This window comes from Crotalus tigris, unplaced genomic scaffold, assembly GCF_016545835.1.
Source record: "Crotalus tigris isolate CLP2741 ecotype Arizona unplaced genomic scaffold, ASM1654583v1 scf7180000017666.379230911805:20528666, whole genome shotgun sequence".
Classification (NCBI taxonomy): domain Eukaryota; kingdom Metazoa; phylum Chordata; class Lepidosauria; order Squamata; family Viperidae; genus Crotalus; species Crotalus tigris.
The window spans coordinates 5,865,188-5,892,108 of record NW_024096552.1 but is presented as its reverse complement, the minus strand read 5'-3'; the positions used below and the strand labels follow the sequence as shown (position 1 = coordinate 5,892,108).

The window sequence follows — 26,921 nt, the reverse complement described above, 5'->3', positions numbered from 1 at the left end:
TTACAACAGCTCACTTAGAGACCGTTCAAAGTTACAACAGCACTGAAAAAAGGGACTTAGGACCGTTTTTTCACACTTAACGACTGTTGCCACATCCCCACGGTCACATGATCAAAATTAAAATGCTTGACAACTGGTTCATATCTATGACGGTTGCAGAGTCCCGCTTTTGCAACCTTCTGACTAGCAAAATGAATGGGGAAGCCAGATTCACTTAACTACTGTGTTACTAACTTAATAACTGTGGTGATTCATTTAACAACAGTGGCAAGAAAAGTCGTACAGTGGGCCAAGACTCACTTAACAAATGTTTCACTTAGCAACATACATTTTGGGGTCAGTTTGTAGGTCGTAAGTCGAATACTATCTGTATTCAGTCGATTTTTCCATAAGTAAGAAAGTGTGTTAAAGGCAACTGGTGTTCGGTTTGGTGCAAAGACACCAAAGGCTAATCCTGCCCAGCCATCAACTTCATAATGTCAAGTACCAGTTCCTCTTTTCGGTTGCTCACCTGAATCACAAGAAAAATGCAATCCCCCAACACTGACGTGGTAAAATAATTTTATTCAAGCAAACATTTTCTGCATGGCCTGAGCCAATCTAGCATCCCGCACCCGGATCCGCTCAGTAACCCTTTCTAATTCCCGGCGAGCTGCTCGGTTTCCTGGCTCAACTCGCAAAACGCCCTTTAGGTCTTGCGCTGCCCCCTCCAGGTCATTCATCGCATCGTAGGCCAAGCCCCGACGAAACAAGGCCTTGGGGTTGGCCGGTTGGAGCACAAGAGTCTTGGAACAGTTTTGAGCGGCATTGGCCGGCTGGTGCAACCGTAGCTGACAGGCAGCCAAGTTGGTGTGAAGCTCCGCCTTGATCTGGTCATAATCCGGGGGAGGAGCAGCCACCACGAGCAGGCGCAAGGCCCTAGCGTAGCGCCTGGCAGCTGCCTCAATGGCTCCCGCCCTGTACAGCTCACTGCCGCGCTCTTTATTGCTGAGGACCAAGTCCCACTTCTCACTTGCGCTCATCTCCCAAGAGTCTTTGGCTTCCGTGAAGCTTGCCAACTGGACAGTGATGGTGCTGCCGGCTGTCAACCTCAGTTCAGCCTGCTCCCCTGCCAGCATGGTTTCCAAACCACGGTCCACCACACCGTCCCATTCGGCGTCACCCCCACCCAGCTCTACTTCGGCCCACCTGCAAGATGGGTAGCTCAAGGGACCTTCATGATTGGCCTCAATGAAGACTTGGCAGAGGGACCCTTCCTTTGGTTTATCTAAACCTGTCCCAGCCTTTAGGATCAGCTTGACAAAGGTGCCATCTGGGCAAGCCCAGCACATCCCTGGCTGGGACTGGATAGGAAGCGGTTGGTTCTCTTTTACCTGGTACCCAAGGTCCTTTTTTTCATTCCCAACGGATGCACCTCGGATACTTTCGTCACAGATGGGGATTCTCTGGTCTGGCTTCTTGCCCGCTTCCTGTTCTCCAGCAGTCTGGCTCTTCAGACAAGCTTTCTCTGAGCTTGCCATTCCTTTCTCCTTCAACCGGAGGTTCCACGTCGAGTGACGAGAAAGCCCTGGGTCCCATCAAGAGAGAGAATGAGATTTATTCTAATGTTGAATTATTAAGAAGACCATGGAAAGAATAACACAATAACAGAGCTGGAAGGGACCTTGGAGGTCTTCTAGTCCAACCCCCTGCTCAAGTAGGAAACCCTATATCATTCCAGACCAATGGTTGTCCAATCTATTTGGAAAAACCTCCAGTGTTGGAGCACCTACAACCTCTGGAGGCAAGTCGTTCCACTGGTTAATTGTTCTGTCTGGAAATTTCTCCTTGGTACTAGGTTAGTTCTCTCTAAAGAATACAGAATAGAATACAGAATAATAGAGCTGGAAGGGACCTTGGAGGTCTTCTAGTCCAACCCCCTGCTCAAGCAGGAGATCCTATACCATTCTGGACAAATGGTTGTCTAATCTCTTCTTAAAAACTTCCAGTGATGGAGATCCATAGCTTCTAAAGGCAAGTTATTCCATTTGATTGTTCTCAATGTCAGGATTTGACATACAGATGTTGACATATAGAAGTTTTATTCCCTGCAACCCTACAAACAACCCAGATCCTTCTCTGACTCAGCCCTTTGTATCATACTAAACCATGGTTTGTTGAAAAAAGCCAACTGGATTTGTGAAACATAGTAAGCCACAAAACATGGTTCACGAATTGCCAAAGTTGCATTTACACAGCATTACACCAGAACCAAACAAATCACATTATAAATTGGAGCGGTATAAATAAACTGAGAGAATCAAACCAAAATAATTTGGTGGCTAGAGGGGTGGATGCAAATCCAGTTGCTTTTTCTTTTTTTCCCCAAACCTCACCTTAAGGCAGTGGTTCTCAAACTTTTTAATGCCGTGACCACCAACCGGTTGTAAGTCGAGGACTACTCAACCCGTCGTAAATCGAGGACTACTCAACTGGTGCAGCACCGTTTGCAGAATGGGACTTTTGGCGGGCTCAGCAGGGCAGAGACAGCCTGGACAATTCCTATTGGCTTTTGAAAGCCAATAGAATTAGACTCTATGCAAGAGAGTCTATTCTATTGGCTTTCAAAAGCCAATAGAATAAAAGGGAGTAGCACAGTTAAGGAAAAGGGGGAAAAAATGGCGGACTGCGTTGTTTGGCGACCCCCATGAAATGGTCGTTCGACCCCAAATGGGGTCCCAACCCACAGGTTGAGAACCACTGCCTTAAGGTAAAGTTTCACTGTGTGATCTCAAAACTATAAAACAATGCTTCTCATTCAGTCCATGCCTGTAAAACAGGAATAACATCAGCTTTAAATCATACCAATTGTCATGAAGAAAAACAAAGACGATGAAGCCTCGGAATGGATTATAGGAAGAAATAAAAAACCCTAAAAAGGATAAATTAATCCAGTTGTTACTGTATGGAGCTCTCTACTTGTCCTCTCCATTTTATTAAAGCATTTGTCCCTGTGGGGTTTGTTAACATTTGCTGCAGGCAAACAAACAAACAAACAAAAATCATTCTCTTTCAATAATACTCACATTCACCAGTGGCTTCATAATACTGGTATCTGGGAGCGCATTTTTAGCTTATTTTCTCTGTCTTTTCTACATTACACACACTAACATGTACATCTTACACACCCAGTAACAGGCAGTCCCCATTCATCCTCTGTCCACTTGCCTTGCATGTGCTTTTCCAACAGATCACTCCTACACCCATAGTAGTGAGTGTGTGAAAGTCCGATAAACCCTAAAACCCATCTTCCATCCACCATTAAGATTTACCTCACATCTCCTTTCTCTTAGGCTTCATTCTCGGCGCAGGATGGAGAAGACCCGCTGTGGGGAGAGATGGTGCAATTTAGCTTCTGGCTCTATTACGTCCTCTAATTTCAATCCACCTTCCCCCTTTCTTTCTCCCTGGAACGTCATTTCCTCAGCAACCACCTGTCCTAGCAACTATTGTATGTTTAGACTATCCCTCAGAAGAAGTCAGGTTAGAGGCAGGCAGGAAGAAAAACCTGGAAAAAAGTAGGGAAACGCTTTCTGATCCTCCCTCTCCTCCTTCATTTTGAATAGAATAGAATTCTTTATTGGCCAAGTGTGGTTGGATACACAAGGAATCTGTCTCCAGTGCATAAGCTCTTGGTGTACATACAAGTACAGAGTGATAAATCATGATCATAAACAACGTAAAGCAAAACATTAATCATAAATCATAAAATACAACACTTCACGCATCGTAAGGTGCAACACTTCGTGATAGTCATTGAATACTAGCTCAGCAAACAACATAAATCATACTAGGATACTGAAAGCAATATAAATTGTAAGATACAAGCAATAAAGTTATAGTCATAAGGAGACTATAATACTCTTCATAAGAAGAGTATGAGGATCCTCCATCATTTATGGTCTTCTCTTGATCTTGAAGGCTCAACAGGGAGCTTCTGGTCAAGGCATCCAGCAACTGAGGTTTAGCAATTATTTTTAAGAAGGCAAGATCTGATAGATGAGTTCAAAAAGTCCCCGAGATTCCCATCATTTTGTGATTTGTTTAAATTCTGGGACATTGTTATCCAGGAGAAAGGTCTGATGAAGATAACAGAGCTTAAGTAGTTGGTGGATAAGTAAGAATGTCTAGTTTAATGAAGAGAAGGATGAGGGGGGACATGATAGCCATGTTCCAGTATCTCAGGGGCTGCCACAAAGAAGAGGGAGTCAAGCTATTCTCCAAAGCACCTGAAGACAGGACAAGAAGCAACAGGTGGAAACTAATCAAGGAGAGAAGCAACCTAGAACTAAGGAGAAACTTCCTGACAGTCAGAACAATTAACCAGTGGAACAACCTGCCTCCAGAAGCCGTGAATGCTCCAACACTGGAAGTTTTTAAGAAGAGACTGGGCAGCCATTTGTCCAAAATGGTATAGGGTTTCCTGCCTGAGCAGGGGGTTGGACTAGATGACCTCCAAGGTCCCTTCCAACTTTATTATTATTATTATTGTTAGGGGTTCGGACTGATCTAAGGTCTGAACTAGGAACTTCTTTACAATTCCAACCCATCTTCAGTAATAATTTGTAACTCTTTCAAGGACATTCCAGCCATCTCTTTTCCTCTATCCATTTTATTGATTATCCTTTTTTTTTTTTTACTCAGCCTTGACAAGTACAGCAATATTTCTAGTCCTTCATCTACTCATACCACGCTTAAAAAGTATATGAATTTCAACTTCCTGATTATGGTCTTAAGACAATTGTCAATCTTTATTTCATCCAGTAATAGCCTCTCTCCCTCCCTCCCTCCCTCCCTCCCTCCCTATCTTTATGAACATGTATGAACATACAGCAGATGTGCATACCCATATGTTTATAAATATATTCAAGTAAATATATTGCATAACCCAAACTGGTTAAATCAATTAATTGATGTTCATTTTTCATAGGGATGGGACAGCTGCTTCCTAGTTACAATATATTCTCTATTACATATTTTATTTTTGTTTGTTAGATGTATCCTATCTGCTGAAAATGAAATTAAATAATTTCATGCCCTCTTTCAGAACAAGCACTTCCCAAAGCTCAGCTGACAGCTATTAGAATGTCTCAGACTGAATGTTGCTTTTGTCCTCTCTAAAGTCTTATTGTGTATTTTTTTTTAGATGCTTAGAATACTTATGTACTAGAATTTTGTCAAGGCGAGTGCAAAATAATATCAAGAAAAATTTGACAGCACAGGGTTATAGTTGTCAATGGTCTTCTTATGTACAATTGCCATAAAGGCTGGAATATACCAGTAGTCCTTTTATTATTTATGACCATTCCTCACACTTACGGCTGTCACATCCCCACAGTCACATGATCAAAATTCAAGCACTGGACAACCAGCATATATTTACAACAACTGTAGCATCACCATTTGTGATCTTCCTAGCCAGCTCCTAAGAAGCAAAATCAAAGGGAGTGGCTGGACTTGTTTAATGACTGTGTGATGGACTTAACCGCAGTGATTTTCCATAGCAACAACTGTGGGTAAGAAAAAGGGTGTAATATAGAGTGTGCTTCACTTAACAACTGTCTCACTTAACAATGGAAATTCTGGTCCCAGTTGTGCCTGCAAGTCAAGGACTACCTGTACTTATTGCCTAAATTTGCCATTTCCTTCCTCTCTAGGTTTAATGTTTGTATTCCTCCAGCATATGTTCAGATTTATCTATATTTGAGCCCCAGAAATCAAAATGGCCTTCCTTTTTCACCATCATCAACCTGAAGTTCACCAAGTACAATGGACAAAATTGCCTCTATTATTTTCTCTTTCCCTTTTTATAAGAGAAAGTCTTGTAAGCCTAAGGCTAAGCCTTCTCTACTTTCACCCAACAAAGAGATTATGTTTGCTCTTTTCAGATGGGAGCATGTCAACCTCAATATGATTTCAGTGATGATGATGATGATGATGATAATAATAATAATAATAATAGTAATAATAATAGTAATAATAATAAAAAGTTGGAAGGGACCTTGGAGGTCATCTAGTCCAATCCCCTGCTCAGGCAGGAAACCCTATGCCATTTCGGACAAATGGCTGTCCAGTCTCTTCTTAAAAACTTCCAGTGTTGGAGCATTCACCGCTTCTGGAGGCAGGTTGTTCCACTGGTTAATTGTTCTAACTGTCAGGAGGTTTCTCCTTAGTTCTAGGTTGCTTCTCTCCTTGATTGTTTTACATCCGTTGCTTCTTGTCCTGCCTTCAGGTGCTTTGGAGAATAGCCTGACTCCCTTTTCTTTGTGGCAGCCCCTGAGATATTGGAACACTGCTATCATGTCCCCCCTCATCCTTCTCTTCATTAAACTAGACATACCCAATTCCAGCAACCGTTCCTTATATGCTTTACCCTCCAGTCCCCTAATCATCTTTGTTGCTCTTCTCTGTACTCTTTCTAGAGTCTCAACATCTTTTTTACACTGTGGTGACCAAAACTGGATGCAGTATTACCAAGGCATTGTAAAGTGGTATTGACACTCCATGTGATCTTGATTCTATTCCTCTGTTAATGCAGCCTAGCACTGTGTTGGCCCTTTTGGCAACTGCTGGCTTATATTTAAGTGATTGTCCACTAGGATTCCGAGATCCCTCTCACAGTTACTACTATTGAGAAAGGTACCCCCCCCTATAATATACCTGTACATTTGGTTTTTCTTGCCTAAATGTAGAACCTTACTTTTTTCACCACTGAATTTCATTTTGTTAGATAGTGCCCAGTGTTCAAGTCTGTCCAGATCCTCCTGTATCTTAAGCCTGTCTTCTGGAGTGTTGGCCATTCCTGCCAGCTTGGTGTCGTCTGCAAACTTGATGAGTTCAAATTTGATGGGTCATCTCTTCCAATCCTTCCTTAATCTTGTCATAATAGATTCACTGTGGATGTTAAAGAGAGACAATGCCTCTGTTTAACGATTCATGTTTAATAAATCTGTTTAATGATTATGTGTTTAATGATGGAAACTAATCATGGAGAGAAACAACCTGGAATTAAGGAGAAACTTCCTAACAATGAGAACAATTAACCAGTGGAACAGCTTTGCTTTCAGAGATTGTGAGCGCTCCATCACTGGAGGTTTTAAGAAGAGACTGGCAGCCATTTGTCTTGAATGGTATAGGGCAGACATGTCAAACACAAGGCCCAGGGGCCAGATGCGGCCCGTGAAGTGGTTTCATGTGGCCCGCAAAGCCATCCTGGAAACAGTGAGGGAACGGCCCCTATTGCCATGGCCCTGGCCCTGGCCCAGACCAGCCGGGAGCCAATGTACAATTTTGTGGTGGCCACCTTGGCAGTTGCCCCGGTGGACCATGCCTTGGCACTTGCCCCGGTCCCACCCCCTTCTGCCAGAGACCTTCAGATCTGTCCCACTCCTGCCCAGGCCCCCACAGGCACCCTTGACACGAATGATGTAGAACTGGCCACGCCCACCCAGTAGGCCACACCTACTCCATCCATGCCCACCCAGTAGACTGCACCCTCTCTAGCCACACCCACCCGGTCCTCCAAGGGCAACCGCAATGCTGATGCGGCCCTCAGTGAAATTGAGTTTGACACGCCTGGTATAGGGTCTCCTGCTCATGCAGGGGGTTGGACTAGAAAACCTCTAAAGTCCCTTCCAACTCTGTTACTCTGAAATCAATAATACAATGAGGAAAGTATGCGGATTTCTATCTTATTTCCTTTCTTATTGTAAGTCACAATGTTCCTGAAGTCTAGGAGCTTTTTGTCCTAATGCTATGGTTTCCATGTTAGAGTATAAATATCAACCAAAGTTAGAATAATTAGCAAGAGGCTATTGATCAGATGCAACCTTGTGTTAAGACAAGCATTATGTTTCCTCAATTGTGGTTCGTAAAAGATCTGGATGTTCTAGCAGATCACAAGCTGAACATTAAACCAACAATGGAATGCAGTTGCAAAAAGTTAAATGCTATTTGGGGGTGTATTAAGAGGAATAGAAGTGCAGTTCGCAGAAATAAATAAGCTTTGATGGAAGACTGTGACAAAGCTGTCTTCAGATATTTGAAGAGTTGATGTCATATAAAGGAGGGATTAAATTTGTTTTCTCTGGCCACAGAGGGCAGGAATAGAACATGGGTTGGGACTGCAGGGAAGCAAATTCAGGTTGGATATGAGAAAGAATTTCCTGATGTAAGACCTGTCAACCAATGGAATATAGTGGCTCCGTGTTCCTCCACCTTGGCAGTTTTCAGATGGGTGGACTGCAACTCTCAGAATTCCCCAGCTGGCTCGTTAGTTTTTAAACTACTTTTAATTTTTTTAAAAAAAAAATATAAATAGTTAATACAACGTTATTAAAGACAACAGCACCAGACCTGGTGGCTGCTGCCTACAATAATCAAAGTGTGCCATCTGTGGATCTGAAGCGGCATGGTTAATAAAACTACGTCTCCCACAATGCTTCTCTCCATCCTGCCCATCTGCTTCCTCCTTCCTTCCTTTTGATAAAGCCATTTCTGCCGTACAAAGTGGAGTTTTCCAGGCTAATTGCGGCTGCATTTCTTCCAGAAGATGGTGTGACTCGTAATTGGCGGTAGGTGAAGAATTCAAAAGGAAAAGAAAGCAACTGAGCCAGCAGTTGCTTTCTGGGGGGGGGGGGAGGGGGGAGGAGCAGGGAAACCTGGTAGGTGAAAACAGAAAGCTGGGGAGACAAATCTCGGAAGGAATGGGTTTAACTTAAACAGCGTTTGGAAATCAAACTCCCCAAACCAACTTACATAAGGTAATAATCTGGGCCCAGATAGTCCAGATCTTGAAAGACATTCCTGATTTTTTTTTTCCCCTTTCCAATTCAGCCTGCCGTTATGTGGCTAGGAAAATAGCATCGTTCCTGCGCCCTGAGGATGTGGGAGAGACCATGTTGGCTTGCAAGAACCGGACAGCTGTAGCTGGTGAGATAGAGATTACCCTCTCTCCTCTCTCCCAATGGCCAGCCCCAGTCAGTTGGCAAAGTTTCCTGGGCGGGGGGGGGGGGGGAAGAGTTAAAAACTATGCTAGGAACTAGATGACCCTGATGTATCTCACTGCTATTTTTTTCTTGCCAGGTATCCCCAAAAAGCCAGCAGGGTCTCAATCCACTCCTTGCTCAGCCAGTAAAAAATATCCTCATGTGGCTACTTCTGAAGTCAGACCCCAGGAACCAAACTCCTGATGAAATAAAATAAACAGGACTGCAAAACGGAAAATGACGGTTTGTTTAACAAAATCCTTCGGCTGTAGGAAATTAACAGACCTGAGAATCCCTTATTCTGTCCCTTCTCTCATTGTTCCATTATGAAAATAAACTTAAATAAAGAAGTGTTTCGTGCTTTAAAAAAAAAAAAACAACCAGAGTGAGTGTTTACAAAAGGTGATTTGGTGGCTGATGAGGGGGTTGATCTTCCAATGTAGAATTCACATTGATTTCTTTTCCACGGCAATGTGAAGCGATCTGAGATTGGCACTTTCAGAGAAAGGGTTTGCAAATTGTGGTGATGGAATGGAAACACAGTACTCTACCTCAGTTTCTCTCCCTCAGAAGATAAAGAAGTTCTGTCTTGCAAGAAAAGAAGCAAAGTTTAAGGGATCTAGTTTGTTATTTAATAAAGCTTTAAATTTACCAAGCAGGTTGGATGAGAAACAGAAATGTATTGACATAGACTAAAGATTCTTAAAGATTTCATATTTATTTTTGTTAAGTGCTGCTTTATGCTATTACAATGAATTTTATCTACATGATAGCCTACATTTGTTATTTTAGTTATTTATGTTACTTATATTATTTAATCTGTTTATTAATAGTTTATTCTTTTTTTACATATACACACATACATATATGTTCATCTATCACTTTAATGCCCCAGAACAAAGAGAAAAAGGACAAAAAAGCAGTACAACAAAACTCCATCAGCATTTTTGTCATAATTTGTTACTGTTTTCTTTTTAAAAAATTTACAAAACATTAGTGTTTGACATGTTGCTTTGCATCCAAAAATCTTCTTACTGGGTAGATCTTTTCTTTTAAAATGTTCATTTTTAAATGCTTAAGCCCCCCCAAAAAAGATTTTTTTCTTATTGCTCTGGGGTCAAGTGCTTATTAATGTATAGTAGTCATTCAATATCCCACCAACTCGGCACTTGAGGAAAGAAAGTAAATAGATCAATATGGCGGCAATAATTTGAGAAACTATTTATATCTTTCCTGTTAGGCAATACGTGCTAACCTATTAGACCACATTTAAAAAAAACCTCATGTATATATAATAAAATACAGTTTCCCACTAAATAAAATTGTTACATAAATATAGGTTCTTGTCCTATGTTCTATGGTTTCTATGTTAAGAGTACAAACATCAACATTAGAATAATTAGCAAGAGACTTATGATCAGTTGCAATGTTAGGCAGGAGAAGAAGCAATGGGTGGAAACTAATCAAGGAGAAAAGCAACCTAACTTCCTGACAGTTAGAACAATTAACCAATGGAACAACCTGCCTCCAGAAGCGGTGAATCTCCAACACTGGACGTTTTTTAGAAGAGACTGGACAACCATTGGTCTTAAATGGTATAGGGTTTCCTGCCTGAGCAGGGGTTCCTTCCAACTTTTTTATTATTGCTATTATTATTATTACAGTATTATTTTCAGGAATTATGTTTCCTCAATTATGGTTCATAAAAGATCTGGATGTTCTAGTACATCACGAGTTGAATATGTGCTAACAGTGTAGTGCACCTGCAAAAAAGTAAATGCATTGAAGACTGTGTGACGAGTTGTTGTCATATAAAGGAGGGACTAAAATTGCTTTTTTTGGCTACAGAGGGCAGAAATAGAACATGGGTTGGGACCACAGGGAGCAGATTCAGGTTGGATATGAGGAAGAATTTCCTGACAGTAACACTTACCAACCAATGGAATACAGTAGGTTGCCTCCTGAACCAGTATAATCACCTTCACTGGAAGCTTTAAAACACCTGTTCAAAATGCTGTAGCAGATCTTGCCCTGAACAGTACTTGGAGCAAATGACATGCAAGGTCCCTTCCATTTCTGATGAAAGACAGTTGATTTTACTGCCTTTCAACCATGCTCCAAAATTTCCTTTGGATTAAGCGCTGTTCTTTTGGGTTAGCATGTAAACAAAGTTAACTGATGATTCCATATTCAAATCTGTGTGAACTAGACATGGCAACCCAACCAAGTTTGGAGGACGTTTTCATTTTGAGATAAGCCTCAGATCTCTGTTCAAACTTTGCATGACAATAATTTCAGCTCAATAAACCCTTCATGAAGTTTCAAATTGTTTATCATCCCCCAAACTTTATACAAAAAATAATTCAATAAATACCATTTTAACTAAGAGTACTACAAATACAATTACTACTATTCCTAATATTAAAGGATCCTCTCATCGACCCTTGTGACTCAATGTTGATCATTTTGGAGGATCCTAGACTAGAGGGAGAGGGAAAAAAAAGAAATCCAGAAATGTGGGATAAATTACATGCACAAACCATACACATTTAGAGAGAAAAATCTATAGAACGAGAAAGCCAGAAAATTAATAACACAGATTTTTTTTCCAGTCTTAAAATTAATCCCAAGAAGGAGCAAAATTAAAACCTTATAGATGAGATCAAGATTTGTTGTACGTACTTGAAGAACTGGTTTTTGCACGTTGAACTTTTCCTTTATTTTCTTCACTTTATATTAGTTGTTAATTTTATCTCCTTAAAAAAAAATAACTACACACACACGCACACTCACAAACACATGATATTATTAAAGACAGCAGCAGTGCTGCCGACATTAATCAAAGTGTGCTATCTTTGGACCTGAACCTGCAGGGATAATAAAACTACATTTCCCACAATGCTTCTCTCCACCCTTCGCGTCTGCCTCCTCCCTTTTGTCAAAGCCATTTCTGCCGCACAAAGTGGAGCTTTCCTAGCTGACCGGCACCCCGTTTCTTCAAAAGGATGGTGTGACGCATAATTGGTGGTAGGTGAAGGATTGCAGAAAGGAAAAGGCAGAAAGCCACAACGTTGGGGCTGGGGGAGGGGAAAGGAAGGGAATCTGGCAGGTAAAAGCAGAAAGCTGGGAAGACGAATCTCTAAGGCTGGAAGGAACAAGAGGAGGATTGTCCCAAACATCATCTAGAGATCAGATTCCCCAAAACAACTACAAAAAGGTGTCCGGGTGGTCCAGATCTTGGAGGACATTCTTAATTTTTTTTTTCTCCTTTCCAATTCAGCTTGCCGATATGTGGCTAGCAGAATAGCATCGTTCCTGCGCCATGGAGATCTGGCAGAGAGCAGGTTGGCCTCCAAGAACAAGACATGACAAACTGGTGAGATAGATATAACTCCCTTTCCAATGGCCAACCTCGGTCAGTTGGCAAAGTCTGCTTAGGTGAAAAGAGTTGGGAATAATGGGAATTTTGCAGAAGAGCTATGAAAAAGAAAAAAGAAAAGGCTATGCTAGGTGCTGGATGGCCCTGATGTATCTCATTGCTGTCTTTTCTTGTAGGCATTCCCCAAAAAACAGTTGGGTCTCCATCCATTCCTCCCTCAGCCAGCCAGCCACCCCATGAGACTGCTTCCAAAGATAGGACTCAAGAACCCAAATCTTGATGAAATAAAATAAAAAGGACAGCAAAGCGGAGAATGACGGTTTGTTTAACAAAATCCTGCAGATGCAGGGAGGAAACAGACCCGAGAAAACCCCATTCTGTCCTTCTCTCCTTGTTCCACTATGAAAACAAACTTAAATAAAGAAGTGTTTCATGCATTAAAAAAAAAAAGAGTGTTTACAAAAGGTGTTTTGGCTGCTGATGAGGGGTTGATCTTGCAATGTAGAATTCACATTAATTTCTTTTTGACAGTAATAATGAGCAATCTGAGATTGGTAGATACAGAGATTTCACTTGGCAAATTGTTGTAATGGAATGGAATTGTACGTTTTCTCTCCCTCAGGAGATAAAAAAAATTTGGTCTTGCAAAAGGATCACAAGTTTAAGGGATCTAATTTGTTATTTAATATAACTTGAGATTTACCAAGCAGGTTTGAGGAAAAACTGGTGGATTGACATTATAAAGTTTGTTAAAGTTTTCATATTCAGTTTTGTTTTAAATGCTGCTTTATATTGTTATAGTGAATTGTATCTTCATGAACCTTACGTTTCTTATTTTGTTACTTGTGTTATTTAATAATCTGTTATTCATAGCATATTGTTATTTTTACATTTATACAAATACACATGAACATACATTATTTAGTGCAACAAGGGTTTGTTGCATTTTTGTCATAACTGTTTACTGTTTTTCTTTTTAAAAATATTTTCCAGATCTTTAGTGTTTGAATTATGTTATCTATCCAAAAATATTCAGTTACTAGGCAGATTCTTTTCATTTTAGAGTGTTCTTTTTTGAATGCTTAAGCCAAAAAATGCTTTTTCTCGTTGTGGGATCAAGCGCTTAGTAATATATAGGGATCATTCAACATCCCACCTACTCAGCACCTGACAAAAGGAAGTAAATATAAAAATATGGCTGCAACAAACTGAGAAACTATATCTTTCCGGTTAGGCAATACATGTTCACCCACTATGCAACATTTATTTTTTTAAGAAAATCATGTATCTACAATAAAATAGTCTCCAACCAAAGAAGCTTGTTACATAAATACAGGACAAATACTGTACAGTATTGCAGCCAGGAAAAGAAAAGCAAGAATTTCATTCATAAAAAGATGGAAGAATAATATGTAAGACCCAAACAGATACAGATGTATTCCTGTATTCTGCAGCTGTTGATTTTCCACATAGATACCATTTCTAATTTGCTTTAAACAATTTTAACACACAATTTGATCTGTGCTGAACCCATGAAGGTTCTGCTATTATCTAGACACTGAATTGTAAGAGTATTTAAAAAAAATCAAGCTTTAACTTTCACAAAGTCTGATCATTTTAGGACTGAGCAAAAATCTTTTGGACCTTTGTTTGAAGTGATCCACAAACCAGCCACACTATGATTTTTTTTCAGGTTTATGAGGAAATCTGAAAGAATCTCTTTGGATGAACTATTTTAAGGTACAGCAAAATTGAATTGGCTGGAATCTTAATCAAAAGCTGCAAGTTTATGTGCATTTTTAAATGCTTGTGCATGTGGTGGCAGATAGATTCATTTTATGCCTTCCATTATTTTGTGCAACCCAAGGTGGAGTGGGGGGGGGAGGTAGATAAAGGAAACTACTTCTTCCTCAGGGGGAAAAAAGTCTAGTTGCCTTTTAAAAAACACCTTTGAAACAACTATGACCTGGATGATTGAGAATTTCCACAAATATTTTACCCATCCTTTAATAGAGCGACACCCTAATTATCCATAAAATTGGATTTTGCAACAGCACAAAAGTGGGGATGGGGGAACTGGTAGATCTATAATGTTTACATTTTTATTCTCAGCTTATTCACTGTAAATCACAGTGAGATTTGGTTACAGTACTGAATGGATTGAAATTAAGAGAAAATGCTAATTAATTCAATTTTATAGATAAGAATACTAAAATTACTGATTTGACCACTAATAGAATGTATTCTTTCTGAATGGCGTGAATTTAAAAAAGATAGGTTTTAAGACAGCCCACTCAACACTGTAAAAAAAAAAAAATCTTAATGTGAAAACAAAAAACTACAATTCCCAGGATCACAGCGAAAGAAGCAGCAGACGCATGCGCCGCTTCTCAGCCTTGAAAACGCTTTTCGTACGCATGCGCGCGTCACGTTTAAATACTCCATCGCGCGTGGTCGGGATCGGACTTACCTGGTTCCCCACCTTCACAGAATTCGTTGGCGCACAGCGAAGCAAGATCTGTCCGTAGTGCTAGAATTCAAGGCATCACTAGAAGCGCCTAACCCCGTCTGGTTTACGCACGCGCACTTCCGTTCAACGTTGACAATCCCTTATAAACTCCTCCTCGAGGCACTAGTTTGCCGCATGACGGAACTTACGCATGCGCGTTTCTTTTTCGATGCGCTTCCGCTATACCATTCCGTTCCGTTGGTGGGCATACCGGTCGGGTCCCGCCTCATCTCTCTTATGGTTGGGCAGAAGAGGAAAGAAGAGGATTTCTATTGGGTCGCGGTGTTGCTATGGCAATAATCGACTGGGTGGAAGTCGGTGTTGGTATAGGATAGGAAAAGCGGAAGGAAGATGGCGGCGCTGGCTTCGGAGTTGCTGCTTTTGAGCGATTCAAGCCGCTTCCGAGCAGATAACCTGCTGAGCAGCGAGGACTGGGGTGAGTAGAAGAAGGAGGGGCAATACTGGGGCGAAGGACGGGGCAGGGCCGATAGGCCTGGGCTATGCATGGGTTTCAAGGCTGGGGTTGCGGAGGGGCCCCGCTAACATATAAAAATACTCTGTTGAAAACTCTATGACTTTAACAGATGATATCAGGCCGGTATGCAATGGGGTATAACTTTCCGCCAAGCAGGAGCTTCGCCTGTTGCATTTCTGTCTGTCAGATTCTTGGCTGTTAAAGATTATTGCATAAGAAATTAACTTTTTTAAACAGGATGTTCTTTCAATGCGCATTGCTATTCATCTTTAAGGTGTTGCAGTATAGATGTTGTTGTTTTTTTACTAGCCTAGGGTTATCAAAACGGAAGAGATCTCATATGGATGAAGGAGGAGGTGGTCTTTTTGTGTTTTTATTATACACAATAGGGTGCATTGTATAAATGATAGCAACAATTTTATACACTGCAAAACAAGTAGAGATTCACATGGTCTTATAAGGTATTCACCTGGAAAGTGCACGTTTTATGTGGCGTTACTATATTAGATGGCAACATATGCTTCTTTGTAACTGGTTTCTATAAGTTGTATTTCCAGTTTTGTTCTGGCTTGGGTGGCAGCTTAACTAAGAACAAGGAAATAAAATTGGGAGAGGAAAAATGTAACCGTGTAATGCACCGCTGGTTGTGGTTAGATGTTTAAACCGGATTTGACATTTTTATCCACTATTGCAGGGATCTTCAAACTTGGCCCTTTTATGACTTGTGGACTTCAACTCCCAGGCACACTGGCTGAGGAATTCTGGGAGTTGAAGTCCACAAGTCATAAAAGGGCCAAGTTTGAAGACCCCTGCACTACTGGGTCCTTCACAAGGACCTGGGATAAGCAGATATTGTTTGATTATTATTATTTAGAGATAACCCATGGTTGAATCAGCTAATTCCTCACCCAATTGCACTGTGCTGCTCTTCCTACAGATGCAGGTCTTTACAGCTGTTTGGATAATGATGGAGATGTGGCAGCTGAACTTTTCCCTTGTCTTGAACACAGCATTATGGACCATAATGGTACCTGTTCTGCGGTGAGAATACCTTTGCTTTTAGAAGAATATTATTTGCTTTCCAGTATGCCTCCATGGTAGGATACACTTCTCAGCAATTTGAAGTCTCTATTTCTATCCCCACCTCTATAACATTATAAAAAATTGAATTCAATATACTTTAACCTCTTGTTCACTCCCATCCCTGTCACTTGGGTTTTTTTATTTGTTCTCAATATGGCCTACATATTAGAATATATTGTGGGGATTATATTCCCAGTTACAATGACTGGCATGCCATGTGTATAATTTTAGATTGCATTTCCAAGGAGATTATCTCTAGCCCTGAAAGTCTGATTGAACTGGAACTCCAAACTACAGGAAGTCCTCGACTTATGACCACAATTGAGCCCGAAATTTATGTTACTAAGAGAGACATTTGTTAAGTGAATTTTGCCCCATTTTACAACTTTGCTTCTTTTGTTAAGTGAATCATTGCTGTCGTTAGTAACATGGTTGTTAAGTGAATCTGGTTTTTCCATTGACTTTGGTGGTCAGAAGGTTGCAGAAGGTGGTCACATGATCCCAGGACACTGCAGTTGTCATAAATATGTGTCAGTTGCCAATTGTCTGAATTTTCATCAGATGATCATGGGGGTGCTGCAATGGTAGTTAAGTGTGAAAAATAGTGATAAGTCACTTTTTTCAGTGACGATGTAACTTTGAACAGTCGCTAAATGAACTTGTAAGTCGAGGACTACCTGTATACCTTCTCAGTTACATATCCACTCACTGCCATCACACTCTGTTCTTTAAAAGGAATCAGGCTTATTGTTTCCCACACATGAAAAGCTTTATTTTCTATATCTTCCTTTCTATACCAGCAGTTTGGTGATGGGTTTGATCTGGACATGGAAACTATGCCTCCAGACCCACTTTGGGATCCTTTGCAAGAATCTCTGTTCCCAGGTGAGTACTTTCATGAAGCTGTGGCTAGGCAGGCTGTTGAGAACCTGTTGTAGAACTGAGAATACTCTGTGGCATGGGTGTCAAACTCACCGCGTCACGTGACGTGTCATGACGTATCGCGACTTTTTTTTTTGCATTTCCGGAGCTGGGGTGGGCGCAGCATTCGTATGATGCAATCAGCCCTTGGGCTGGCAGTTTCACACCCCTGCTCTGTGGGATCTGGTGAACCTGATTAAGTAGGCTGTAATTCAGAAAGGTTTTTATAAGAGCCATTGATTTTTAAGATGATTGTTGCAAGATTGTATTTTCTGCAAAAAAAATAAAGATGGTATCATTCTGGAAATGATAAGAGTAGGAGGATATTCATAAGGAAGAGGTTTATGTTAGGCTATCCTACCATCTCAGCTAAATACAAATGTATGTATACCTATCTACTCACTGCTATTTGGCAAACAGGATCAGAGACGAGTATTTTACATGTTAGAAATCCTAGATTTTATCTCTGATACCTCCTATTAAAAAATATACCTTTAGGAAGACTTTGGTGAGTCATTGCCAGCAGGAATAGACAATGCTGGACAAGGTATCTATATTTAGTAGCAAAATTCTTTTGAGTGGGAGGGAAAAAATGTATTTTGTCTTTGTGGCCTTCTGCCTTCCCAGAAGCACCGCGTTAGATCATTGCCCACATGAGGTTTTGATCTGATCCAGCAAAATAGTTTTTATTTCTGCTTCCTAGAATTGGTTTAGGCAGTGCAATAATTTGCCTAGGAGTAGTTTTTGTGCAGTAAGAGTTGTAATGAGCAAAGATAAGGTTGTGTCTGTCTTGCATCACAAAACTGGAGCAAGTTTTTCTAACAGATTGACAGTTAAACTCCTTGAAGGCAGAGCAGAGGAGATAAGAGACTTTTTCCTCTTCCCTGTCCTCTGCCCGCCTCCCCATGTCTAACTTCCTTCCTGATTGAGGCTGAAAGCTGCATGCAACTTGTGACTTGACAGTTTGTCCTGTTGTCTGGATATTATCTTGGCTGCGGTATATTGCTTAAAGAGTAGATGCGCTGCAGGACCCATTAAAAGTCCATGAACTGCAAGTCACTTTCCTCTTAATTAGAATTCTGTACCTATGCAAATTTAATTATTACTGCAAATCTATGGGGGCACATTCCCAGCTGTTCTTCAAGTGGCATAGTTAAACTGCAAAATCAAATATTTAGGCGTGATAGGAACTGCTCTGGGAAAGGATTAGTTGGGCAAGGTCTATTGCAGACAGTATTTGTGGTAGGTAGCAGTGTATGTCTGAAAAAGTTAAAGGTTAATAATAATAATAATAAAGTTGGAAGGGACCTTGGAGGTCATCTAGTCCAACCCTATACCATTTTGGACAAATGGCTGTCCAGTTTCTTCTTAAACACTTCCAGTGTTGGAGCATTCACCGCTTCTGGAGGCAGGTTAATTGTTCTAACTGTCAGGAAGTTTCTCCTTAGTTCTAGGTTGCTTCTCTCCTTTGATTAGTTTCCATTCGTTGCTTCTTGTCCTGCCTTCAGGTGCTATGGAGACTAGCTTGACTCCCTCTTCTTTGTGGCAGCCCCTGAGATATTGGAATACTGCTATTATGTCCCCCCTCATCCCTCTCTTCATTAGACTAGACATATCCAATTCCAGCAACCGTTCCTTATATGTTTTAGTCTCCAGTCCCCTAATCATCTTTGCTGCTCTTCTCTGTACTCTTTCTAGAGTCTCAACATCTTTTTTACATCGTGGTGACCAAAACTGGATGCAGTATTCCAAATGTGGCCTTACCAAGGCATTGTAAAGTGGTATTAACACTTCACGTGATCTTGATTCTATCCCTCTGTTAATGCAGCCTAGCACTGTGTTGGCCTTTTTGGCAGCTGCAGCACACTGATGGCTTATATTTAAGTATTGTCCACTAGGACTCCAAGGTCCCTCTCACAGTTACTACTATTGAGCATGGTGCCACCTATACTATACCTGTGCATTTGGTTTTTCTTGCCTAAATGTAGAACCTCCCTTTTTTCATCATTGAATTTCATTTTGTTAGATAGCACCCAGTGTTCAAGTCTGTCCAGATCCTCCTGTGTCTTAAAGGTTAAATTTACAAGTAGCAGTGTGCAGCTGTGGTATGAGCAATTCTGCAGAGTGGTTAACTTCTGATGACAAGGTTACTTGTTGATTTCTTCCATGCCTTGGTTTTTGAATTAAGACATAAGAAATGTGAATCTGCATTGGATAATCAGATTCTTTTATCATTCAAGAGGGGGGAAATGGCCTTAGGGTTGAGGAGAAGGTAATTTTTGGACCTGATAACTCTTCAGCTCTAGGGTTCTGGGCTTGCTGTTGGGGGTTTTGTTTGTCCTTTAGGTGTTATAGGCAGGAAAGTATAGCTGCCTCATCATGCCTTCAGAGCGTTACAGCTTTCAGGTGGGCAAGAATGAGAGATCTGCTTCTTCTGTTGGCCCAGCTGGAGGGAACTGGTGGCACGGTAGTTGAAGCTGAATGGGGTGCGAAGTCCATAAAGGTGGTTTCCTTGGGATTCAGCCCTTAGAGCTGACTGTAGAAATGGCAAGTGGGGAGGACAGGTAGGTGGGAAAGGATAATATGTATGAGAGGCAGAGAGGAAACACAGTTTCCTTTTGTCTTGGATCAGCAGGCTGGCAGGGGAAGTGCCTAAGTATTTTTTTTCCCCCTTTTTTAGAGTTGCAAGTAAAATCTGAGCCAGTCTCCCCTGCTTCGTCTCACTGCTCCGATTCGTCGGTGGCCTCCTCCGATTCTTCTGCGACAGGCTCCTCTTCCGCCGAACTCTCAGAGCAGGTAGGTCTCCTCAGAGATCCCTTTGTAGACAAAGCACAGTGCCCAAACGTTAATCCACGTAAAGGTAGTCCTTCAAAATGGCCTCATTTGAAATAGATAAATAATACTTGGGCATAAATAGCGTCGGAACTGTACTCCTGGAAGAAAAAGACCACAGTTGGGATCAGAACTTCCGTTGCCAAGCAAGGCGGCTAAGCGAGTTGCACCCGATTTTATGTTGTTAGTTTTTTTTTTTGCCATGGTGGTTAAGCGGATCACTGCGGTCAAATGAATCCTGCGGTCGTTAAGTGAATCTAACTTTCCCCCATGGACTTTGCTTGTTGGAAGCTGGCTGGGAAGATTGCAAGCGGTGATCACATGACCCGGGGATGCTGCAACTATAATAAGGATAATGATAATGATAACAACAACATGACAAAGTAGCAACAATGGTGCATTGGAAGATTTGCAAAAAATATCATTTGCCTATAAGCAAAAACTGGTGGGATCATAAAATAGAGAAAGTCATAGAAAATGATAAAATTAAAGTGCTCTGGGACTTCAGAATTCAAACAGACAAGCACCTGCAACATAACACCCCAGATTTAACAACTGTCGATAAGAAAGACAAAAAAGTCTGGATAGTGGACGTGGCAGTCCCTGGAGACAGCAGAATAGATGAGAAAGAACTGGAGAAGATAACAAAATACAAAGACCTACAAATAGAAATAGAAAGACTGTGGCAAAAGCAAGCAAGGATAGTACCAATAGTGATAGGCTCCTTGGGTGCAATCCAAAAACAACTGGAGCACCACTTGAACACCATTGGCATTGACAAATTCGCTATTAGTCAATTGCAAAAGGCGGCCTTACTAGGAACTGCTTCCATCCTGTGACGATACCTGTAATACCATCAAACATCCACATCTGCCTATCCCAGGTCCTGGGTACTTGATAGGTAGACAAAATGCCAAATCCAATCTGAACATCTGGCTGACTGTGCGATGATCCATTACTACTACTACTACTACTACTACTACTACTACTACTACTACTACTATTATTATTATTATTATTATTATTATTATTATTATTATTATTATTATTGGGAGGAACCTTGGAGGTCGTCTAATCCAACCCCCTGTTCAGGCAGGAAACCCTATACCAGTGATGGCGAACCTTTTAGAGACTGAGTGCCCAAAAACTGGCCTCGCCCCTACTCCACCCTCTGCCCCACCCCCACTCCACCCCCCATCCCCTGCCCCACCTGCCCGCAGGGCCACTCACCGCCTCCAGGGCCCGCCACAGATCGCCCAGGCAGCCCAGCAGCGCTATGGTGATCACGCCCTGCAGCATCAACTGTGCATGATGGGGCGTGGGGGCAGAATCTTGTCTACGCTGCCTGGCTGCCATGTCCTTGGCTGCGCTGCTCCTTGTGGGCCATGGTCAGGGGCGACTCTCCTTCAGGGGGGCTGCTGGAGAGGAAGGGTCACATGCCAGTTTGCCAGGTGCCCAGATTTTAATTTCATGACCCTGTCAGTACACTGTAACCACTAACAATAGTTGACAAACGAATAATAGTAAATCAAAGTACCTCTATTTATTTTACAAAGGCACCATGATAGTGAAGAAACGCCTCCTTTACTCCATATAACCGGTAAGATGTAATAGTTGTCATCAAAAATTGCCAGAAATAGTAAATAAAAACCATCCTGTAAAGCATATAAATGCCTTTGTTTAAAAAAAAAGTGGGCTTTTATATATATATATATATATAGATGCTTGAGAGGCATCAAAATGGAGAAACTTAATTCCTCCGTTGAGCTTTCCATTTTTCTTTCAGGTTGCTGGACTAGGTGATGTGATTGGAGTGAAGACAGAGCATCCTCCCACCCCTCCGTGCATGTTTGGAGACGTCCTTTTACCTCCCTTTGGAACGGTACACATAAATGTAGTCCCAGCTTCTGAGACAGGTATGCTGTAGAAGAATCGTGTAGCAGCAAGTATTTATTTCTTGCTTCTGCACTGAACTTAGTAACTGTGGAATGACTTCAGAGCTTGCATTGGTGCTCATAACCAATGAAGAAGATACACCTTCTGGAGCAGTGGTGTCCTGTGCAATAAAAAAATCTTCCTGAGTATCGGGTCGGTGAATGGATTGGGAAGTAAATTAAGTATAACGAAATAATCAGACATTTTCTGTTTGTCTCTCAGCATGTTGTGTCCAGATATTATATATCCTCTTCTCCTTAGTTTTTCTTTCTGGGTGGGGATGAGACCTTTGAGGAGATGATGTTTTTATTGATGGGCACTTTGTATGTGAGCTGCCCATGTCCCTGACATTCATTCTCAACAGTTTAGAAGGAGTTTGATTAATTGCATTTGCACGAACAAGAGAAACTGCCAGAAAATATTCCAGATCTATAGAACACATCAGGGGGGAAAAAAAGGGGGGGGGAAATCCAAGAAAAAGTCAAAGGAAAATACTTTCCATGTTGTTCCAAGAAATTGTGTTCAAGATTATTATTTTTTAAAGCTTCTCTTAGTTTATTTTTGGAAAGAAAGTGACATACAAACAAGCACAAATGTTAATGTATTTTCTTTAAATAGAAAGAAACACCTTATAGCAGCGGTTCTCAACCTGTGGGTCGGGACCCCATTTGGGGTCGAACAACCATTTCACGGGGGTCGCCAAACAACGCAGTCCGCCATTTTTTCCCCCTTTTCCTTAGCTGTGCTACTCCCTTTTATTCTATTGGCTTTTGAAAGCCAATAGAATAGACTCTCTTGAATAGAGTCTAATTCTATTGGCTTTCAAAAGCCAATAGGAATTGTCCAGGCTGTCTCTACCCTGCTGAGCCCGCCAAACGTCCCATTCTGCAAACGGTGCTGCACCAGTTGAGTAGTCCTCGACTTACGACCGGTTGAGTAGTCCTCAACTTACGACCGGTTGGGGGGTCGCGGCATTAAAAAGGTTGAGAACCACTGCCTTATAGGTATTAGAACACATGTTCTGTTTTTTCATAGTGTACAAGGTGAGCCTTGATATCCCCTGCAGATTTTTCACATTCTCTGTGTTGCCCTTCCAGTTCTTGGTCATGTATTTAGTTTTCTGAACCAAACCAACATTTTGTATTTTGCACATCAGCTTTTATAATTTAAATCCTAAGAGTTGACACCTCATCCACAGTAGTTGTTAGATCGTTAGTGAATGTTCATGATTTGTTAGCAAGAATCTAATTTTCAGTGTAGACTATATTTTTTTTTACTTACCGTGTTAAGTACTTCTGATAACATATTGAATAAATGTTATATATATATATTTGCACATCTACATTTGATACGTGTTTTTTTTCCTTTTTAATGTTTCTTCTTTTGTAAGTTTGTGTATTCTTTTTCTTCATTTTTTTTGGTTAAAAGGAAAAGTATCAAATGGCCTCATTTGAAGTAGATAAATAATACAGGCATAAATAGTGTCAGAACTGAACTCAATGAAGAAAGGGAGCAATAAATATATGATCTCTTATTTATTTCCTATTCTGTTTTTTTTTTCCTTCTTCAAGACGGTAATAGCTGACTTCCCAGATCAAGGTGGCTTCTTCAGTACAATTAATTGAGTAAGACTCTTAAGAACTGTAACAGATTCTTATAGGTTGTTTGAACTTCTGCTTTAGGAAAACCAGCCGTTCCCAATAAAACAGAGAGCATTCTGAGCCGGAAACCCCCCATTCAACCAAAACCTGTGGTGGTGACCACTGTCCCAGGACAGCCAGCAACCTCTTCCAGTAAGACCATCTTGTTACAGCCAGTACCTGTAACCCAGTCACAGACTGTCAACCCTGCAATCTCAGGTAAGCCAACCCTGGGGACTTATTTTTGGACGTTAATGGAGCAGTTTCCAGTAGCTGAATGTGTCGTCTTCTTCTTGTGCCATATCCATTATCGGATGCTGGCGATCATGTTGGCGATCCTGTTTTTATCAGCAGCTGCACAAAAAAGTGCTGCTGAGTTTTATCCAAACCAGTCCCTTAGATTTTGGAGCCACGATGTTCTTCTTCTGCCTGGACCTCGTTTGCCTTCAGTCTTTCCCTGGAGGATTAAATGGAGTATGCCATATTTGTCTAGGTGTCACATGTCCGAAATATTCTAATTTTCGTTTTTAAATTGTTTTGATGATTTCCCTTGGCTTTCCCAGGCGGCTTATCCCCTCCTCATTTCTGATTTTGTCAACCCGGCTTATACATAACAGCCGCCTGTAAATCCACATTTCAAATGCTTCTAGTCTCTTCAGGTGGCCTTCTGTCAGAGACCAACTCTCTACTCCGTAGCTGAATGTGTACAGACTGAAAATGTCATATGGAAGTGGTGGCGAACCTATGGGACATGTCCCAGAGATGGCACTTGGAGCCCTCTCTGTGGGCACGCACGCCATGCCCCAGAGATGGCAACCGTCCCTATTCAACCAGTCGCCAAGTCCCACGTGGCCGGATGCATCCCAGCATGGCTGGTTTCCCTCTCCCGTCCCATCCCTCCTGGCCTCGCATGCTCTTTTCCCGGGCATGACCCAATGCATCGCCTCCTCAGCTGTCGGCCATCTGTCCAGCTCAGAAGTGGCTTCTCTTAACTTCTGGTGGTGGGCTGCGGAGCCCCGGAGTGCGCCGGTCAAGGGGCCGGCAGGCTGTGGCTGATGGACACTGTTGGCCCAAATGCGCTCGCTGGCCTCTGTGTGCGGGGGCCGATGGTGTCAGGCAGCAGCCGCCCCGGCCCCTACCTCGCCTTGCCCCGGCACCCCAGCCTCACCTCACCCTTGCCTCACCTCACCCCGCAGGACAAGCCTCCTGCCCACTGCCCCACCTGCCAGAGACCCCCTGCATCTCCCCGAACCCTGCCCAGCCCCCACAGGCATCCCACCCCATGAGCAACATTGAGGTGACCATGCCCACCTTGGCCACACCCACCCAGTCTGCCATGACCACAGCCATGCCCGCCTGGCACCCAGTGATAAATAAGTGGGTTTTGGGTTGCAGTTTGGGCACTCGGTCTCTAAAAGGTTTGCCATCACTGTCATATGGGATGATACGCAGGCTTATTTACTTTGGGGGGGGGGAAGGGAGGCATTCTGAGGAAAGGACTTTTCTTATATGACAGTGGTTCTCAACCTTTTTAATGCCGCGACCCCCAACCGGTCATAAGTCGAGGACTACTCAACCGGTCGTAAGTCGAGGACTACTCAACTGGTGCAGCACCGTTTGCAGAATGGGACTTTTGTCGGGCTCAGCAGGGCAGAGACAGCCTGGACAATTCCTATTGGCTTTTGAAAGCCAATAGAATTAGACTCTATTCAAGAGAGTCTATTCTATTGGCTTTCAAAAGCCAAAAGAATAAAAGGGAGTAGCACAGCTAAGGAAAAGGGGAAAAAATGGCAGACTGCATTGCTTGGCGACCCCCATGAAATGGTTGTTTGACCCCAAATGGGGTCCCGACCCTCAGGTTGAGAACCACTGCTATATGAAGTCTATGGTGTATGTGAAGAAGTGTTGTGGCTTTTTTTTTTTTTTTGCCTCAGTTCCAGCACAGAGTGTTGTGATTTCCCAATCTGAGCTACTGCATCTCCCAGTGTCTGGTTTGATCAAGGTTCAGTCTCCAGTGAAGGAGGTTCTCTCACCTAAACCAGCACCCTCAATCCCCAAGCCAGAAGCTAAAACTATCATCCCTGCACCGGCGCAGATAGGACCCTGCAACCAAGAGATTGATGTAAGTTTGAAATCCTTAGTTCCAGAGCCTTTTCTCTTCCAGCAACTTCAAATCCCGGGCTTGGTTGTTTGCTTACCCGGTTAGGTAACCTCATCAGTGTTAGAAAGGAATGGAGTTTGTTTTCTGTTTATAGACATTGTTTTGCCTTGCCCATGTTGGTAGGTATGTATTTTTTTCCCTTGGCAGTTCCTCAATTAGGACATTGTTTTCTGCTTGAAACAGAAAACAGAAGCAGAAAGCAAAGCCTGCCCTCACTAATGCTGATGATGTTACCTAGTCAGGTATTGAAATGTCTGCAAACAACCACGGAGCACCAAGGACTTCACATGGACAGGACACATCAGAAATAGCCAGGCTGTTCTGTTAATCTCCTACATTTTAACCATCTCCAAAAAGAGAAATAAGTACAATAGCAACAGTTTGCAAATTTATAGTCTATAATTGCTGCTAATCGTTGTGGCAGAAGAGAAAATAAGATAAGCAAGGTAAGTTTTACCTGGTGAACAAATCAGAATATTGAGCTAAAGTCAGCGGAGGATCTGGAGGATGCAAAGAACTGTGTGACCTACCTTTGATGCAAAATGGAGAACTGAGTTCCAGAAAACAAGTATAGAAAAAAAAATATGTGTCAATCGGTTCTCCACAGTAGATGCCAAAGAATCCTGAACTTCATCCCTTCTTTCTTGTATACCATGGATATGAATATTATTTTCCTTACTAATTTGCTCAAGATCAAGGTCCTGAAAAGACAGCAGCGGATGATAAAGAACCGTGAATCGGCTTGTCAGTCGCGCCGAAAAAAGAAGGAATACCTCCAAGGATTGGAATCTCGGCTGCGAGAGGCCTTAGCGGAGAACGAGCGGCTGCGGCGGGAAAATGCTATCCTTCGACGCCGGCTAGACGGTGTCTTGGATGAGGTGAGCCCTTTCCAGCAGGAATGAGACTTGTGGCTTTTATTAAGAAAGCACATTGTCATTATTACCCCCCAAATCATGGGGA

General features: G+C 42.0%; 2 protein-coding genes and 1 long non-coding RNA gene across 7 annotated transcripts in view; 2 read left to right on the top strand and 1 right to left on the bottom strand.

Moving 5' to 3' along the window:
* Positions 1 to 544: 544 nt before the first annotated feature.
* FKBPL (FKBP prolyl isomerase like) lies at positions 545 to 15,078 on the bottom strand. 4 transcript variants are annotated; one of them, XM_039336645.1, is made up of 4 exons: positions 14,876 to 15,077; positions 6,740 to 6,933; positions 3,312 to 3,365; positions 545 to 1,567 (listed from the first exon to the last, which is right to left on the bottom strand). In XM_039336645.1, exon 4 carries the CDS (start codon positions 1,518 to 1,520, stop codon positions 567 to 569), a length of 954 nt encoding a protein of 317 aa, XP_039192579.1. In that variant the 5' UTR covers positions 1,521 to 1,567; positions 3,312 to 3,365; positions 6,740 to 6,933; positions 14,876 to 15,077; the 3' UTR covers positions 545 to 566. The 4 variants fall into 4 exon arrangements, with proteins under 4 accessions (XP_039192579.1, XP_039192580.1, XP_039192582.1 ...); XM_039336646.1 differs by lacking the exon at positions 6,740 to 6,933; XM_039336648.1 differs by lacking the exons at positions 3,312 to 3,365; positions 6,740 to 6,933 and having other exon boundaries at positions 14,876 to 15,078.
* On the top strand, positions 8,473 to 9,403 carry LOC120305198. The gene is made up of 3 exons (XR_005555950.1): positions 8,473 to 8,612; positions 8,875 to 8,970; positions 9,124 to 9,403. It is a non-coding gene; the product is annotated as an uncharacterized LOC120305198 (long non-coding RNA).
* The window catches only part of ATF6B (activating transcription factor 6 beta), a 25,569-nt gene continuing 13,524 nt past the window's right edge, over positions 14,877 to 26,921 (top strand). Inside the window, exons 1-8 of one of the 2 annotated variants that reach the window (XM_039336631.1) lie at positions 14,877 to 15,350; positions 16,327 to 16,430; positions 17,273 to 17,357; positions 20,074 to 20,189; positions 22,012 to 22,141; positions 23,843 to 24,019; positions 25,735 to 25,922; positions 26,654 to 26,839. In XM_039336631.1, the coding sequence (XP_039192565.1) occupies positions 15,266 to 15,350; positions 16,327 to 16,430; positions 17,273 to 17,357; positions 20,074 to 20,189; positions 22,012 to 22,141; positions 23,843 to 24,019; positions 25,735 to 25,922; positions 26,654 to 26,839 (1,071 nt within the window). In that variant the 5' untranslated portion in view covers positions 14,877 to 15,265. The remainder of the gene's footprint in view (positions 15,351 to 16,326; positions 16,431 to 17,272; positions 17,358 to 20,073; positions 20,190 to 22,011; positions 22,142 to 23,842; positions 24,020 to 25,734; positions 25,923 to 26,653; positions 26,840 to 26,921) is intronic. The other variant, XM_039336632.1, reaches the window with a different exon arrangement.